The 18381-nt window shown below is 34.4% G+C and overlaps 1 protein-coding gene across 1 annotated transcript in view; it reads left to right on the plus strand.

Annotated features, from left to right (window-relative positions):
• Nucleotides 1-18381, plus strand: part of LOC100773941 (low-density lipoprotein receptor-related protein 1B) — a 1050824-nt gene that overhangs the window by 971106 nt on the left and 61337 nt on the right. The window contains exons 78-81 of the mRNA XM_035447074.1: nt 2911-3027; nt 5135-5308; nt 7130-7255; nt 12860-13024. Coding sequence (XP_035302965.1) covers nt 2911-3027; nt 5135-5308; nt 7130-7255; nt 12860-13024 — 582 coding nt within the window. The remainder of the gene's footprint in view (nt 1-2910; nt 3028-5134; nt 5309-7129; nt 7256-12859; nt 13025-18381) is intronic.

Consider the following 18381-nt stretch of genomic DNA (forward strand, 5'->3'; position numbering starts at 1 on the left):
TATATATCATATATATATCACATATTATATATGTCCACAAAGATAAGAAGCCATGAATATTAGAGGGTGAAAGAGAAAAGTGGGTGAGTGGGCTTGGAGGAATGAAAGAATAGGGGGAAATGATGTAATTGTAATTTAAGTTAAAAAATAAAGGTTAAATTTAATATAAAGCATTTTATTTTAAATTTTCTATATTTCTACTAATTTCACACCAAAAATTTTATTTCTAGTTCAGACAAAAAGTGTCCTTTCTCTCTCTTTTTTTTTCTTTTTGAGACAGGGTTTCTCTGTGTAGCTTTGGAGCCTATCCTGGCACTCGTTCTGGAGACCAGGCTGGCCTCGAACTCACAGAGATCCACCTGCCTCTGCCTCCTTAGTGCTGGAATTAAAGGCATGTGCCACAAGTGTCCTTTCTAACACTTTTTTTTGCTTTCATTGTTGTTGTTTCTGGCAGTTTATTAAAGACTAAGATGAGATATTTTAAAGATAGGCACTAATGTGTTTTTTATTGTAAACTTGACTTTCATTGCTACTATCAGAAAGGTTAGTTGATTCCTTTATTAGCGATTTCATTTAAAATAGATTTTTTTAAACAAAAGGGCTTAGAGAAAAGCAGTAGTAATTGAATTATGGATTTCTTTTTTGTAATATAAATTCCACTTTCCTAAAACCTTTGTAACTTGTTCTATAACTTCTATTTTTATATAATTCTTTCCAATAATTTGCTACTTGACGAGAGTTGATTTGGTCTAGTGTACTTATAATAAACCCATAATAAACATAATAAATCACATGTTTACTCTTTTTCATAATTATCAATTGTAATCTAGAAAGAGAAAATTAATATATTGGGGAGTTTGTTTTATTTACCTCTTCACTCTACTAAATTTGTAGAGGAATATGACAAGCATTTTTTCTTCCTTCATCAAGGACTGATTCAGGAAACTGAGTCATTTTCGAGTTCGTTTTACTCAGAATTACACAGAAGCAAGGACAGCTCAAACAGTATTTTCCATAGCACAGCCTCTACTCTAACTTAGGTTATACAATTCTTCAGAGTCAGGCTGGGAAGCCTGCATCTCTTTATTTTACTTAAGTATCAAAATATTTCTACACTTAGATATTATTTCAACTAGAACTACAAAATGAGTTGAAAAAAATCATAAATTACTTTTAACTCAACTGTGTTTTTCTTTTCCACTCAAACCCAAATCCATAACTTGCTTTTTATTCAGTGGACCTTCACCTGGAGGTATATCAGCACTCTATGATATTAATCTGCTAAATGCATTTTAATTGCAATGTTCTTTCAAGGTGCATAATGTGCTCTGTGTAAAGACTTTCCCTCACAAATTAAACATCTGTAACGATGAATATTTATTCCAGAATTCATGCCACAGATGATATTACTTTTCCATCCTTGAAAACTACATTTTAGCATAGAGTATACCCCATTTTTACAAGAATATACTGTCGTAGCCTCAATCATATTTAAAAAATAAATAACAGAGAAGTAGAAACAGCCTTTTCATGAAATATTGCTTTAGTCCTTTGTTGGTTACTGGCATCAAGTGACTGTGAAAATAAGGATGAGCACTCTTAGAAGAAACCTATAGGATGAAACATATCAAGTGATACTACACCTTAAGTCATGACTTTAATGCTCATTTTTGTCATATTCTGATTATCAGACTTTAGAGGCTTTAAGCTGAAACACACACACACACACACACACACACACTGTGTGTGTGTCGACAGTGAGACCAGTTCTTTTCTAAAAATTTATTTGGGATTTTGCCCACATGTGTGTCAATGTGAAAGTGTCAGATCTTGGAGTTAGAGACTATTGTTAGCTGCTGTGTGGGTACTGGGGATTGAACCTGGGTCCTTGGGAAGAGGCCCTCAGACCAGATTTAATGGCTTCATTTTATCTAACATCCCTAAAGACAGTTGTATTGTGGGCTCTAGAACTTCATAAAGGAATTTGAAATAAAGATAGTTACACCAAATTTAAATCATTGTTCTACAAAAGTTTCTATGACTCAAGATAAAAACTAAAATATTGTGTGAAACTATAGTAACTTAACTATAACTAAAACTCAGGAAGTATGGAAAGGGTTATTAAACTGCACATGTTGGGGTAAGATTGTTCTAATTACTTATTAAATGGATGCTATCTGTTCTGAATATATGTTTTCAAGAATAGACATAAAGAACTTCATTTTTTACCCATGTCCTATACTACTGTGATATGGAATGAATGACTTCTTTATGATTGTTAAAGAAAAAACACCAATCATTAATATAAAAACTGATGGCAACCCTAGAGCCTTCCAACATTATCTGATGGAACAGAAGCAGGCACCCACAGCTAAGCACTGAGCCATACTCCTGGAATCCATTTGTAGAGAGGGTGGAGGGATGAGCAAAGGAGTCAATACCATGCTCGAGAAACCTACAGAACCAGTTGACCTGGACTAGTGAGAGCACACAGACCCAGTTGTAAAGCTAGGGAACCAGCATTGGACAGAACCAAATCCTCTGAATGTGGGTGCTAGCTTGTGGGACCTCTAACAGTGGAACCAATATTTATCCCTAGTGGATAAATGGACTTCAGGAGCCCATCCTCTATGGAGGGAAAGTAGTTCAGCCTAGATACATGGAGGATGCCTAGGACCTCCCCCAGAATGATGTGACAGACTTTGATGACCCCCACGGAAGGCTGCAGCATTCTTGGGGAGTGGGTGGGAGTGTTGGGGGAGTTGGTAGGAGGCATGGGTGGATGGGAGGTAGAGGGAAGGGGGACTGATATGTAAAATGATTGTTTCTATATATAAAAAAGAAAAAAAACTTAACTGTATGTAAACTCAATTTCATTGTATGACTTGCCCTTTCATGTTGCCTTCTCAGGTCTGACTGTTGATCACTTCGGTGAACGCATCTACTGGGCTGATTTCGAGCTCTCCATCATTGGCAGTGTCTTGTATGATGGATCCAGTCCAGTGGTCTCTGTCAGCAGCAAGCAAGGTCTGAAGAGTACCTTTTGTTATTGAGAGTATTAATTCATGACACAGTAGTATGGACATTCTGCAACCTAGATTTCCTCTAATTCTTTAAAATTGCAGTGTTTATAATAACTAAAATGTTCTATGCCACTGGTATATTGAAGAGGTCAGAGCAGAGAGCTCCTCAACTTGGATAAACATGGGTACTTGATGTCCATGTTCAAAAATTGTTTTATTCTGTAAATCATGTAGAGTCAGTTCCAGTCAACATCAATTCGGTTTTTTTTTCCAAATTGTGATGATGGGCAGCAGGTAACATGTTATTATGAATCCTTCATCATGAGCATAGTTATTAGACCAATTGAAAAGTGAGATAGCAATCAGTACCACTCCCACCAGCAGTGCAGTATCTTCTATTCTTCATAGTTGTGTCCATTTTCCTCTCTGATTTTCTAACTACCTACCTCCTTCTTTTCTCTTTTTCTGGTTCCCTCTGCCTAACACATTCTTTTCCTGAATGTTAGTATTTCTTTTCTTCTGATCTTTCCTTTTCCCTTCCATTCTCTTTCCATAATTTAATACAATTGCAAAGTAAACTTAAAATGTTATGATTTTTATTACTGTGTTCAATAAATGTAACTCTGCTTCACACGGTTTTTGTAATTAAATCAAAGACTATGAAAAATAATTGAATGAAAATTCTGGGCTGGGCGGTGGTGGTGCACGCCTTTAATCCCAGCACTCGGGAGGCAGAGGCAGGAGGATCTCTGTGAGTTCAAGACCAGCCTGGACTACAAGAGCTAGTTCCAGGACAGCCTCCAAAGCCACAGAGAAACCCTGTCTCAAAAAACAAAATAAAAAAAAGAAAGAAAGAAAGAAAGAAAGAAAGAAAGAAAGAAAGAAAGAAGGAAAGAAAATTCTGTGGTATCTTTGATTCCAAACTGTTTTATTACTTTTGTCATTGATTATTTTGTCTGTGTACTCAGTTTCCATTCTTAGGTATTAATAAAATATTTCCCTACTTTTACATTAGGCTGATATAGTGTTGCAAAGAAAAGTAGAACTAGGAAAAACTATGAGGGTTTTTTTTTGCGGGGGGTGGGGGGAAGGTTGGTGTCAAGACAGGGTTTCTCTGGTAGCTTTGGAGGCTGTCCTGGAACTAGGTCTTGCAGACAAGGCTGGTCTGGAACTCACAGAGATCCACCTACCTCTGCTTCCCGAGTGCTGAGATTAAAGGCGTGTACCACCACTACCCAGCCAAAACTATGAGTTTTTAAGGTTCATTCATTTTCATTTTATGTATATGAATGTTTTGCTTACACGTATGTGTGTACACCATGTCAATATCTGATAACAACAGGTATTATATGAGAAGAGTCAGATCTCCTGAAAGTAGAATTACAGATGTTTGTGAGCCACCAGATGTGCTGGGAATTGAACTCAGGTCCTTTTCAGCAGAAACAGGTGCACTTACCTGCTGATTCACCTTTGCAACCCCTCTTCAACCCTTTTCTAAAGCAGAAGACAGTACTGTCTTTTTGTTGTTGTTGTTTCATAGTGCCTCATTCCATAGCTCATGCTGGCTCTAACTTCTTGTTTCTATTTGTTTCAACCTCCTTAGTGCTGACATTGGAAATGTATGTCACAATAACAATTTGTATTATTTCAAATTGTCTTGTAATTACATGATAACCACTAATTCTGATGATAGAATTCAACTAATAATTTAATCCATAAGAATTTTCTGAATGGCAGGCTCTTTGATACAGATGATGCTTGATTTGCTTATTGTCAATATCATAGCAGAGACAATTATTCAGCATATAATAACCTCACACAATTTTAAAAGTAACTGCAAACGGGTGATGGGGATGTTTGTTCAATAGTTTCTGGGTGACATGTCTATCACCTTATAGCAAACATTAAAATAATATTTTTGGTTTTAAAGTTGATAAAAAACAGTAATTGGATTTTGGATATTTTTTGCTATTTTTAAAGTTTGAGTTTATATACAGCCTGTGTTAGCAAATATTAATTGTGAAATACAACTGCTTCGTGAAATCATGATTGTCTAAGGCATTGTGACTGTACTCACACTGGCATTAGCTCCTCTCTTTTGAACATTCCAGGTTTGCTGCATCCTCATAGAATTGATGTCTTTGAAGATTATATATACGGAGCAGGACCTAAAAATGGAGTATTTAGAGTACACAAATTTGGTCATGGTTCAGTAGAAGTCCTAGCTGTAGACACTGACAAAACAAAGAGTGTTTTAGTATCACATCGCTATAAACAACTAAATTGTAAGTAAAATATATCAAACTTTTCCTTATGTATCTTAAAATAATGTATTTGTAACTATGGTAGGTATGCTTATATTTCCATTATGCTATCTAAGTTTGTCTTGGAATCTCCATACATTTCAAATCAATAAATAAATAGACCTTCTACTTTCCATAAGAAAAAAAGAACAATCTGTTACATTTTCTTAGAATTAAAATTGTCTATTTAAAAAACCTTGTAAATATATCTAGATCTACCATGAATTATGAAAATTCTTCAATTGCAATTTCTTACTGCTGTTTTTAACAATCATCAATTACCATATTATTATCACTTCAGCATTAAGAATATTCATAGATATCCCTCCCCAAGAGTGGTACCTTCTCTGCTATGTTGTTTATGATTTATTGTAAACATAATTTCCAGCATGGAATGGATTCATTAAATAAATTATTGAAGATTTTATGTTAAAACTATGTTACAAGCTCATTCAAGAACAAAGTAAAAACATGACTGAAATTCAAACAAAAGTGCATATAAATTGCATTTAATTGTTTCTATTTATTCACAGTCACTTTTCATTAATACAGTGCTTCTCTGTGTAGCCTTTTGTGTCCTGTAACTCACTTTCTAGACCAGGTTGTACTCAAACTCTAAGTCTGCCTACCAAGTGCTGAGATTAAAGTTGTGTACCACAATGTCTAGATTTATAGTCAATCATTATGGCAAGTCAAAGTACATTTCATCGTGAGTTTTGCAATTATATAGCAAGGCAACTCTGTGTATAGATAATGGTGTGACCACATTCTAGCAGGACATAAATTCCTGAGATACTCCTTTATGCCCTGCTGCATTTGAAAAGCACATATGCTGGGGCTATAGTTACACAAGGACACTTTATCCTACATTATAGTTCCACCTAATTCATAATCACAACTGAATACTGCTAGATCTGTAAAGTTAATTCATTCCTATCATAACCCAGGTAGCATGTGAGCAGTGAATTTTAGGAGAAAGGTTCTGTGATCGGGCTAGAATTTAGACAAGACAAAGAATCACCTATAGACTATACAAAATGCTCATTAGATAAACATTTAAAATAAGATTTGTGCTTAGTCTCCCACATAGTAAGCAGGGAAGCATTATAACATGCTTCCAATCATATCTTCTTATTATATTTTGAATGTACAAAAGCATGTGAATTTTGAGTCTTTGTGAATACCAGGGATAAATTGTTTCTGTCAAAATTGTACGATGAAGTTATAAAATAAGGTTTAGATCTCCGAACACATAAGTTGTGTTAATGTTTTGTGTGCTTAGAGGTCTGTTGGAAATTTAATATACTGAGAATTCAGCAAAGAGTTCAGCAAAATTCGTTGTCTTCTAAGCTTGATTTAGACCAGCCACCTAAGTGTGAGTCCTGACTGTTCTGAAAAGGGCCATCACCAGATGATCATTCATAATAGGCCAGAGGATAAAATAATCAACATAGATAACTATACATGAACTGTATCAGAATGGAGGCTGGGGGCCTTTCAGTTCAAAAGTTAACTAACTTTATGGAAAAGTAATCCTGAACTGATGATAAATGTATAGATGTACAATCTTATCCTTCTTAGGATGGGCAAATTCCTTACCAAGGCAGGTATTGTATAATGATTTTTTTGTTACTTATAAAATAGAATGTCAACACTAAAATGGGATAACCTCAGTAAAAATGGTTTCGATTATGTTTTACCATTGGTAATTCATCATTTTAGCTGGCTGAATTGTATGCTTTTGAAACTTATTTCCACTTTTTTCCCCCTCACAACTTTTTTTTTTCTTTTTGCTTCTATCAGTACCTAATCCTTGCTTGGATTTGTCATGTGATTTCCTCTGCTTGCTGAATCCTTTTGGGGCCACTTGTGCCTGCCCAGAAGGAAAATACATGATGAATGGAACTTGCAATGATGACAGCCTATTAGGTGGGTGTTCTCTGTTATTCTATAACAGTCATATGAATTATTTTATAAACAGTGGGGATGAATTTATTTGAGTTTTGAAAGTAAGCAGTATTATTTTCTCCATCAATTCATCTGCCTCAATGCCAGTGGCTCTTGAATGCTTATAAAACCAGTCCTCTCAACTGGAGGCTCTTTACGTTCTTGCCTTTGTTAACAGAACAATGTACATTCAACATGTGCTTAATGGACCAAGTATTGAGAATTCACTCTCAGAATCTAAACATATGGATAATATTTGTGGATGAGTTTCCTCTATAGGTGTAAAGTCCAGCCCCAAATTCATTTATTCCTTCAATGTATTTATTTTTGATACCTTTGATTAATTCACATATGTAGAACAATAATTAGGAAAACACAGGCTAATTCAGAAATTACCTTAATCTCTCCATGTGAAGTGTTATTTATATTAAATACTATTAATAGTAATAATAATACTCATACCTATATAAACTTTTAACATTAAGGCATAACATTAATTTAGAAACTAAGGGCAAATTTAAAAGTGAATATGACAATATTTCTTCATGTAACTTATATTTTTGAAGTATGAATTTAGAATGAACAACCATTATTTCAGAAAGAAGTATTTCTAAATGGTTAGATTCAAAACTAGACAGTGAGATGAAAAATAAAAGAAAAACTTTTCTTCTGAATAGCCAGTAGGTAAAATTCTTTCAAACTTAAAGTATTAGTCATAATTGGAAAAATTCTATTAAAAGAAAACACCATTCTTAGCAAATTTTATGTCACAGACAAAAACAGCATGGTCTAAAGCACTTCTGGATCACAGCAAGCATGTCTTCCCAGCAGGATTTCTTACTTACAATGTTTTCCTCTGTTTGAATTCACTGCTCATCTCAGTATCGTGTCTTCATCCTCATTTGCCCTCTCCATCCCCAGACAACTAGCTCATTGTTTTCCACTGTGGGTTGTGGGTTGCATTCAGTTTAAATACTTAACAAGAAACTGTGTCTAAGTCAATTGTATTTTATCTTTTTTTTAATTTACACATTTTAATTCCCAAATATGTAAACCTGAATAAATTAAAAGATAGAATGATGAATTATATATGCCAATGAGTGGTGTTCATTTGAGCAGCCATGGCTACTGTAGCAAGGATCTACTTTATGTATTTTTAGGATTCAGATGGCTATTAATTTTAGGATCACTTTGAAGTTCCTGTATTATATGATTTGTAAATAAAATATGGTAGACTTTGGATTTAGATTTCAGGTGAAGATAGAAGAAACTCTGAAAGGACATAGAATTCGGTTATATAGAGGAAATCCTGAAACATACAGGCTGTCAGGAAGAAAAGTAGAGAAATGCTGTGTGAATAACAAATTTTCAGAGTTCCTATTAGAGAACTGTGGATCATGCACGGTGTTTATATTGTCATGCTTGTTCCAGTTATGGAACACATTCTGTCATGGGTACCTGATGACCCTGTTACTTTTGTGATGGGAAAATTAAGTATTTTTTAATATCACCACACTTGTTTTCTGACTAGGTCAAGAAACTGCACTGTGTAGGAGTGTACAAGGTATGCAACCATTCAGAAACTGAATTTCTTAAAATGTCAGCCACTCTTTTCAAGTGAAAATGCATTATCTCACTAGCCACCCACCCACACATCAATAAACAATGGCCCCAAAGAAACTTTCTGTGTTCTATTTCCACTTAAGTATTCAAATTGGTCTCTCTATATAAAAAAAGAATAATGTTTTAGGACTATAAATAAGATCTCAGAGTCATTTTTTTGGTGTAGCTAAACCATTTTTCTTATCCTAATACTAGTGTTTTTTATAGCCCAATTCTTCAGCCTTTCATATGTCAGTTACTTTCTCTAGCTGCTATTGTCAAAAGATGAGTACAAAATTTTTAGTCTTCATATGAGCAACTGCAAATTCAAATATTACTCAGCCTTGGTAGAACATTTATCTGTTCTTTCTGATTATAATTGCTACAGATTGGCTTCTGAGTAGTATTTAATTGTTGATAAGTGCAGCCTTCTGTTTAAGCAGAGAACTATTAATGTAAGTTATGGATGAGTATAACTCAGCTTCCATTTTATCAGCCTCCTGTCCTGTTTTCAAGTTGCAAGTTCCTAATAAATCCCTAATATTGGAATGTTCATTCCCTATCACATGCAGAGTTTGGGTGTCTGTATCATTCACATATAATATCTGCAGTTGGGAATTCATCTTCCTAAAGTGTCTTAAATGTTTATCTCTAGTGTTTTTATTCAGAAACCTCTTTAATTTTTTTTCTAAATGAGTCAGACATATTCTGGGAAGCTATTAAATACACAACATATTTCCACTGCTAATATTCAAAATGTTCCTAATCTCCTCATAGTAGATACACTGTAGAGAATCTCAAGCTCAACTACAATTAATATGCTCAGAAGTGATCCACTCTTATTTTTCTATCCCCTTCATTTATCACCGATTTCACTACACTGTTCTCTCATAATTTTCTCACTTTTGTCCATCATGTTTTGCTTTCTTTACATCATCCTCATACAACCTAATCTGCATAATTTAAGAATACCTATCGCCCTGCTTTCAGTTAAGCATCTTCAAGCATATTTATTCTCAGTATTTTCAGGATCCTCAAAGTATTGATATGTAGGCAGAGGTCCAAATTCAGTGGTCCTCTCATCACATCCTGTTTTCAAAGATTTGATTCCTATCATTCTTTCCCTCACACACAGGTCCTGTTAGATATTCATTATTTCCCTATCAGGCTCTGAATTTCACAAATACACTACCACTATAGTTACTATACTTTCAGTAAACCTCATGGACAATCAAAAAATAATGTTCAGAAATAGTATTATTCTAACACTTTCACCCAAGTGATTGAATTGCTTGATAGATTCTACAAGCACTTAGTATAAATCCAAGTCTCAGTGCTTCAACTATTTTCTGTTCTAGACAATATACATAGATAGAATACCTATAGAACATGTTATTGAATGGACAGTGTATATATTTGAAAGTAATATTCATATTTTTAAAATTTTAATGGTTTTTGAATAATTTAGTTGACTTAATATCCTTAGCGTATTTGAATTTTGGTTTTAACGTTAAGTCCATTTTAACTAAAGAATCCTGTCAAAGGTTACATAGATTACCTCATATGCATAACAAAGAAAATAGAGGAATCTATTGCCTAAACTAAGACAATCTAATTTTTGAAGGTGGCAAAAGCATTCTGTTTTACAAATGATGTTTACAAAACTGATTATGTACTTTAAGAAAAATGGAAGTAGATCCTTATCATTCAACTTGTACAAAATATACTTGAAGTGGATAAACAAATTTTAATTCAATACCCAGAATATTGGAAGTGCTGGGAGGAACATAGTTAATAATCTTCAAGATATTGGGTCAGGCAAGCTGTATCTGAAAATAACCCCAGTACCATAAGAGCTAGACCCCATCATCCAATTAAATTAGGAAGAGAAACAATAGCAACAGACATACAAAAGAACAGAATAAAAATGTATACAACTTATAGTTCTTATAGGGTTCTATATCTACAATCTACAAAGGAATATAAAATTAAATATTACAAAAACAAATTGCCAAGCAAAAAACGAACTAAATGAAATGAAAAGATTGTTTCTGCTCCCCCCGGATAGTGAGGCCTTCCTTAGGGTGTCATCAGTGTCCATTGTATCCTTTGGGATAGGGCCTAGGCAGAAAAAATATGTGACAGATAAGGTTTTAGTTGGGGGGGATGGAGAGAACAGGTGGGAGAAGGAAACTGGGATTGTCATGTAAAACAATCCTGTTTCTAATTCAAATAAAAAAAAGTTGAAAAAAAAAAAAGATTGTTTTCAAGAGAAGAAAAACAAATGAAAGAACCTATTTTAAAGTGATCCACAATCCTGGTCACCAGGGACAGACAAATACTGCCTCATCTTCGAATAACTACCATTAAAAAAATTCTGACAACAATTGTTCAATAGGGTATGAGAAAAGATGAACGTTTATTCATTGCTGATTGGGTACAAATTGATACCAGCCTTATGGAAATCAGCTTACAGGCTCTTCAAAATATTAATAGAATTACCATATGACCCTGTAGAGGCTATGAGATCTGCTCCAGCCACTACTTAGGGTCCTAAACGTAAAATGCTTCTCAGGAGCAAATGAGGGGGTAAAAGAATTCTATTGTAATTTAAACACAATCTGAGGGTCGTGTCCTTTATTTCATGTGCTGTACTATGTTCTGCTCTGCTGTAAAAGTTTCTCAGCTATATACACTTTCAATCAGCTGAGAATCCATGATGGCTGAATGAAGACATGTTGGCAGGAACAGCTGAGAGCTCATCTCTCAAAACTTAAGCAAGGAGATAGAGAGGACTAGCTCAAAATGATGTTTTTTAAATATTAAAACTGCTATATGGAGAAATACCTTATACACAGGGATGTGAAGTGGAGTGGTGTCTTGATCCTGCCTCAACAAGATGATGGAACCAACTTAGTAGACTTCCTAGGGGAGGCCTTAGCCTCTCTAAGGAGCATATGGGAGAGGGGAGGAGTTGGGGGAGTGGTAGGAGAGGAAGGAGGGGTAACTTGAAATGGAATGTAAGAAATAAATTAATAAAAAGAAAACTAAAAAAAAATCTCTACTCCTCGTGACATACCTCCTCTAGCAAAGCCACACATCCTAATACTTACCTAACTGGGAAGAAATTATAATGTCTCATCCCAAGTGAGGTGATTCAAATTCAGAAAGAAAAAAATCTTCCTTTTCTCTCTAATGTGTGGATCCTAGCTTACAACATAAAAATGTATACATGTAAACAAATGTGGGAGTAAAATCCAAAAATTGGGAAAGGAGACAAGAGAGAGTAATATCAGGTGATGATGAAGGATGGGGGTAGGAAAAAGTACACATGAATAATAAAAGATGTAAAGCTAAAGTTTTTATAGTTTCCAAGGTGCATACATGAATTCAACTTGATTTGTATTGAAGTAGCAATAATCACTTTTTGTTTTCCTGAAGACCTTAGCATGCATTATTCCTCAGAGAGAGTGGCTGCAACATGGCCTTTTCTTCTTAATCCATTGACCATCGGTGCATTAGAAATTCATCAAGGCTAATAAGTGAGCATTTGTGTCACAGTGACCTGCTTAGAAAAATGACTTTTTAAAATTAGTTCTAGGACAAGGTGTTCTGAACCCTGAACTTTTTTCTGTCTTCTATTTAAAATTATATGAAAATATTCTGTTACAATGTTATGTAATGTATGAAGTATATTAACATTCATAAAGCATAGCACTAAAAAATGTAGTCATTATAAAATATATTACATGTAAGAACTTTTGGTTACTAATAACAAATGTAAGGAATGATAACAACATTGTAAAGAATAAAATATGAGCTAGATATCTGCTTTTAGCTGCTGTGTATTTTTTGCAATTTTCAAATTAGGTTTATTTTGTGAAAAATTAAATAAATTCTAGCGTTCAAATGTATGCTTTTATTTGGATTATTTGTGGCATTCCTGAACAACATGCTAGTCTGTGTATTTCTTCTTATACTTAGATGACTCTTGCAAACTGACTTGTGAAAATGGAGGGAGGTGCATCTTAAATGAAAAGGGTGATCTGAGGTGCCACTGCTGGCCCAGTTACTCCGGAGGACGGTGTGAAGTAAACCACTGCAGCAACTACTGTCAGAATGGAGGGACCTGCATAGCATCCACTCTGGGTAAATATCTGATCCATGTAGTTAGTGCAAATCACTTGCATTTCCTTAATATATGAAACATGTGAGTTAAATAAAGCCATATATTCTTGATGTAGCCAAAGTCATCATGAATTAAATTTAAAACTAATTCAGCAAAATAAAAGACATGTATTTACTGCATCAAAGTTAAGGTCACAATATTAGTAATATTAATGGGCACTAAAAAACATATTGCTTGTACAAAGCTCAGAGTAACTAGCATTAGCAATGCTTTTTAATTTTCATTTTAAGGTCACATAAATTACACACAAACAAATACACATGCATTTAAAATAAGAATTCCATACAGAATTTGAATACATATTTCATTTGAGTTAATTTTCTCCTTCCGTCTTTATTGCATGTTATCTCCTTGTGGCATTTGCTTCGATTCAAATTGATATTTGTGCAGGGTGAGAGATGTGTACCTAACGTATTTTTGTTTTTGTTTTTGCAGGTTGATATTCAGTTTTGATGAAACAATTTTTTTGAGTAGGCTATATTTTTGTGCATGAGTTGTTTTTATAAAATTAGTTTTTCATGGCTACATTGGTGTATCATGGGGTTTTGATTATTTTCCATTGATCTACAAAAGTACTATAATTATTTTATCAGCATAACTTTTTAGCTTAATTTGAGGTCAGATAACTCTCTCTCTCTCTCTCTCTCTCTCTCTCTCTCTCTCTCTCTCTCTCTCTCTCTCTCTCTCTCTGTGTGTGTGTGTGTGGGGGCGCATGCGTATTCATTAACTGATATGTATTGTGCATGGTGTACACATGCATTTCTGTGGGTGTCAACATCTGTACTGTTCTCTATCGTCCTCATTGACACAGGGTCACTTTAGTGATCAAAACTCACCATTTTGGCTATACTAACTGGCCAGTGAGGCCACAGAATCTTCCTTTCTCAATTTTTCCCAGTGCTGGTTTTATAGGCACACACTGCCATGCCATGCATTTATGTTATGGCTCAGGATCCAAATTTGGGTTCTCTTGCTTGCACAGGAAGCAATTTATTTATTATGCTTTGGCCTCAGATCCATATCTCTGGACTTTTCTTTCTTGGGAGGATTTTGACTACTAACTCAATGCCCTTGCTTCTTATCAATCTGATTAGGTTGCTTATATATTCTTACATATTCTGGATACATGTGTGTTTTCAAATTTCTTCATTTTTTCTAAATTGTTAAGTCTGTTACAATATCAGTGTTTAAAGTGTTGAATGCTAATCTTATGGGTTTTGATGGAGTATGTTTTGAAAGTTTTCCTTTGTCACAAATTTTATTGCTTTGAATTCTTTTTGTCATATTCTTCAATCTTCACCTTTTCTCAGAAGCAAATTTTCATCCAATTAATCTAATTTATTTGGCTTTTGTCTCTACTTCTTTAATCTATGCCATCAATTTTATTATTTCTTTCTCTATGCTACATTTTAGGCTTTTAGATATCCTTGCTTTTCTAGAGATTTAAGGTGCATGATTAGGTTATTTATTTCATTTCTATTTGTTTTTTTTTTCATAGACAGGGTTTCTCTGTGCAGCTTTGTAGACCAGGCCAGCTTCAAACTCACAGAGTTTTGCCTGCTTCTGCCTCTGGAGTGCTGGGATTAAAGTCATGTGCCACCACCATCCACCAATATAAAAATAGAGAATAGTCTATGAAACTCTTTTTCTGTAATTTGCAGCTATGTTTACATTCACTATTATTTTCAAGAATGTATTTTCCTTAAGGGAGAATCTTTACTGCTTGGTTATTTCAACATTTCCACATGTCTGTTATTTAGATTTATAGCATTACATGAACGTAAACCAGGGTTTTGACAAAATGGATTTATCAGAAGAGAGCAAGAGGATTTGTGAATCTAGATAAATCCAAGCACTCTTAATACAGAAATTTTCGGATTTGCAGAGCTTAAAACTGGATAAAATGTAATAGGAATTGTCAATAAGTACCAATATGGATGTGGATATTTAGCAGTGGCATGCAATTTGAATTTTACTATTTAAATGAAAAGTACTTTAGAGAGAGGAGTGCTAGAAGATGGATTCCATTAAGGCACAAATGAGAAAATCGGGGAAAGGGGTTTGATAGTAGTAATTCAAGGGAAAGTGGGATTAGGATAAATAACACTGGTTACTTGAAAAGGCCATGAGAAACACAATCTTGGAAGCTTTATTTTAATTGAACCCATTATGCAAAGCGGAAAAAAAAAACTCCGGAACAAGCTATATACTATCAAACAACAATCACAGTCCCTTTAAGTTTTTGGTTGAGGGATTCTTAGAGAACCTCAGTATGACATAGGCTGTTGCAATTGCTCTTGGTTGCCTGTGAGATAGTATACCCTGGGATATGAAGGTTTGTTTTTATCAAAAAATTGTTGTTCAAGGGAAGAAAAGTTAGTATTTCTGAAAATAACTGAGTTAGAATATAAATGCTGTAAGGATTTTGCTAACTGCGGATAAATTGGATGACTGCTCTTACTTTAAAAATCCATGGCACACAAGAAAGTTCCAAAAACATGTTTTCCTTTTCTGAGTGACTTTGGTGAGGGGCTTATCAAGCATATGTTTGGACTCCCTGCTGTTTTCAAATCTCTGTTATTTGCTTCATTTATTATTTTAAACATATGATTTAATATTAATGGCTACATGTTTGATATAATTCACTCCCCTTTCAGTTTTTCTATTACTCCCTCCCATTGCTTTTCTTTCACAAATTCTTGTCTTGTGGTCTCAGAGTCTTTGAACTGCTGCCTGTGTGTACCTGGGTATGGGATCATGTACAAGAAAGTAGATAGCCTCTCAGTGCTCACATCACTTCAAGAAAATTAACTTTCCCTCACATAGCAAATATCAGATACCAATAGATTCTCCCATGGGCCATGGCATCATAAGCTCCTGTGACATCCATTCTGGGAATTTGGCAGATTTAACCTTGCATACATGTATAAAAATCTTATACATGTAGTCTAAGCTGTGAGCTCATATGTGCAAACACACTTTTATATTTAGCAAATATTATTTCATTACAAACAAACACTCTCTTTTACTTGGTGTCTTCTCTATGATCAACTGAGTCTTGGGAGTAGGATTGTGTATCAATGTCCCATTGAAATCTGAATATCTCCCTGTCACTGAATGTTGATCAGTTACAGGTCTCCCTGTTAGTCACCACTTAATACAAAAAGAAGCTTCTTTGATTACAGTTTAGAGATGCACTAATCTATAGGAATAAAGAAAAGAATTAAAGGGACAGTTTATTACTTTACACATTTAGCAAAATTATAGTACATGGGTTCTTTTTTGTATTAGAGTCTATGAACTAGCCAACTATATGTTTTTGGCCATTATTGGTACCAGACCTGGATACTATTTTGTGTGGGGTGTGCTTTAAATCCAATCAGAAAGTGGTCAATTTTTCCCATAACAATCATGCCACTATTGCCACATTTTCAGCAGTTGGCATGTCTTGCCAGGTCAGTCATTATTGCTGTTTTCATGGTTCAGAGTTGGGTAAAATTATTAAGGAATCCTTACCAGGTCTCATAGCATACACGGTTCCTTCCTGCACTTTATCAGCTAGCCACTAGGAATTAAGCTTTAATGTCAGTACCAACTTGATTTCTCCTTACCAAATAGTTCAAATATGTGGGGGCTACAGAAATAGGGCTTTGCCATCAGTTCTCAAGGAAAACAAAGAGCAATGGCTATAGCCTGTAATGTTTGTGGACATGCTGTCTATGAGACAAAAATTCTAGAAAATTAAATCAAAATTTCCCATCTTTAGTATTTGTATTGGATTTCTTATTATCCCCCAATTATTCCAATACTCTCATCTTTTGTGCTTTGCCTACTGCTGCTCCTTGGCTGCATCTCATTTGCAAAGCTCTTAGCACAAGTTACTTTTATTTAAGTCATGCACGAACTCCCGATAGGAGGATGAAAAAATCCATTTTCTGACATGCTCTTGTTTTCTTTAGTTGCCATGCAGCAAACTTATCAGTCTCTTCATTTAACAACTCTGTTTTTTTTTTCTGTTCTTATTTTCATTCACTAAACTGCAAGGTGAAATATTTTCTTTCTATATCCAGCAATCAATAGAAAAAGAAAAGTTTGCTAATACTGTAAGGCAACCTCCTGCTACTATTCAGTAAATCATTTCTGGCAACAAAATAATGAACTGACATAGCTCTAATAATTCATAAACCTCATCCCCCTTTTTTGGAGCATTGAAAACATTCAACTACCACCACACAAAATTTATAAATGATGTGTTTTTAAATCAGTGCTGTTCACCATAAAAATAAGTATGTTTGTTTAGACTGAATTCCTCTAATGGTTTTAAAGATGTAGCCTTCTTTCCAAGTAAAATCACTTAATACATTGTAGATGTTTATTCAAGAAAGACTAGTGGATTTATTTTAAAATATTTTACTCCATACAAATACTTATTTAAATATTGGCTATTTTCTTGAGAGTTTGTTCCTGGAGACAACTCATTTTACTCTCTCAACAGCCACTGACCTCTTAAAGCTGCTATCTGGGAAGTGACCATGTGAAATTTCATATTTGCACTGGAGTCCACCGATCTTGTCATCATACTCTTCTTGACCCAGCACCATATTGTTGAGAATTCATAGACGAATTTTCCCTGAAATTCCATAATAAATAATGAAAGAAAACTATTAAAAATATGGTCTGCTCTTTGATATGGATTCTATGAGAATATATAAAACAATTGTATCATTATCATATTTAAAACCTTAATAAGCCTTGTCTCATGTATTTCTCTGGGAACTTTATCTTGCCCTGAGATTACCAATGGTGTAGGCTCTGATGGCACAAGCATTCTTTGATTCTGTCAGACTGTGAGCCCTGGTTGAGCCAGTGACTGAATCTCCTTGTTGCTGTGTATTCCTGTGTGTTCACTTTTATGTGCTTACCATATTTGCTTTCCTTCTCACTGTGTCTGCCACAGCAGCTAATCCTTAGTTACAGGCCAGGCAGAGAGGGATGCCTTCTTTATGTAATGTGGAAAGAATAGAGGAATGTTTGGTATGCTAATAAATCACTTTACAACAAAAAGAATGAGAGAAATTTTCAAAAATGATCTAGGGAATGTTTGACTATGTGCTATTCATATTAAACTTCTGAATCATAAAATATTTAGTAGGCAATGAGTAATTTATTTAACATGTATAAATATCAAGTTTAGACAAATTATGTCCCAGTGGGTGTATATGTACTAAACATTACTACATTTATTTAAGTTAAATAAAATACTTTGTTAATGGATATAACCATTATACATGACATTCCTCTTTTAAACCCATTAAAA

The sequence above is a fragment of the Cricetulus griseus genome, chromosome 6 (genome assembly GCF_003668045.3).
Source record: "Cricetulus griseus strain 17A/GY chromosome 6, alternate assembly CriGri-PICRH-1.0, whole genome shotgun sequence".
In the NCBI taxonomy this organism is placed as follows: Eukaryota; Metazoa; Chordata; class Mammalia; order Rodentia; family Cricetidae; genus Cricetulus; species Cricetulus griseus.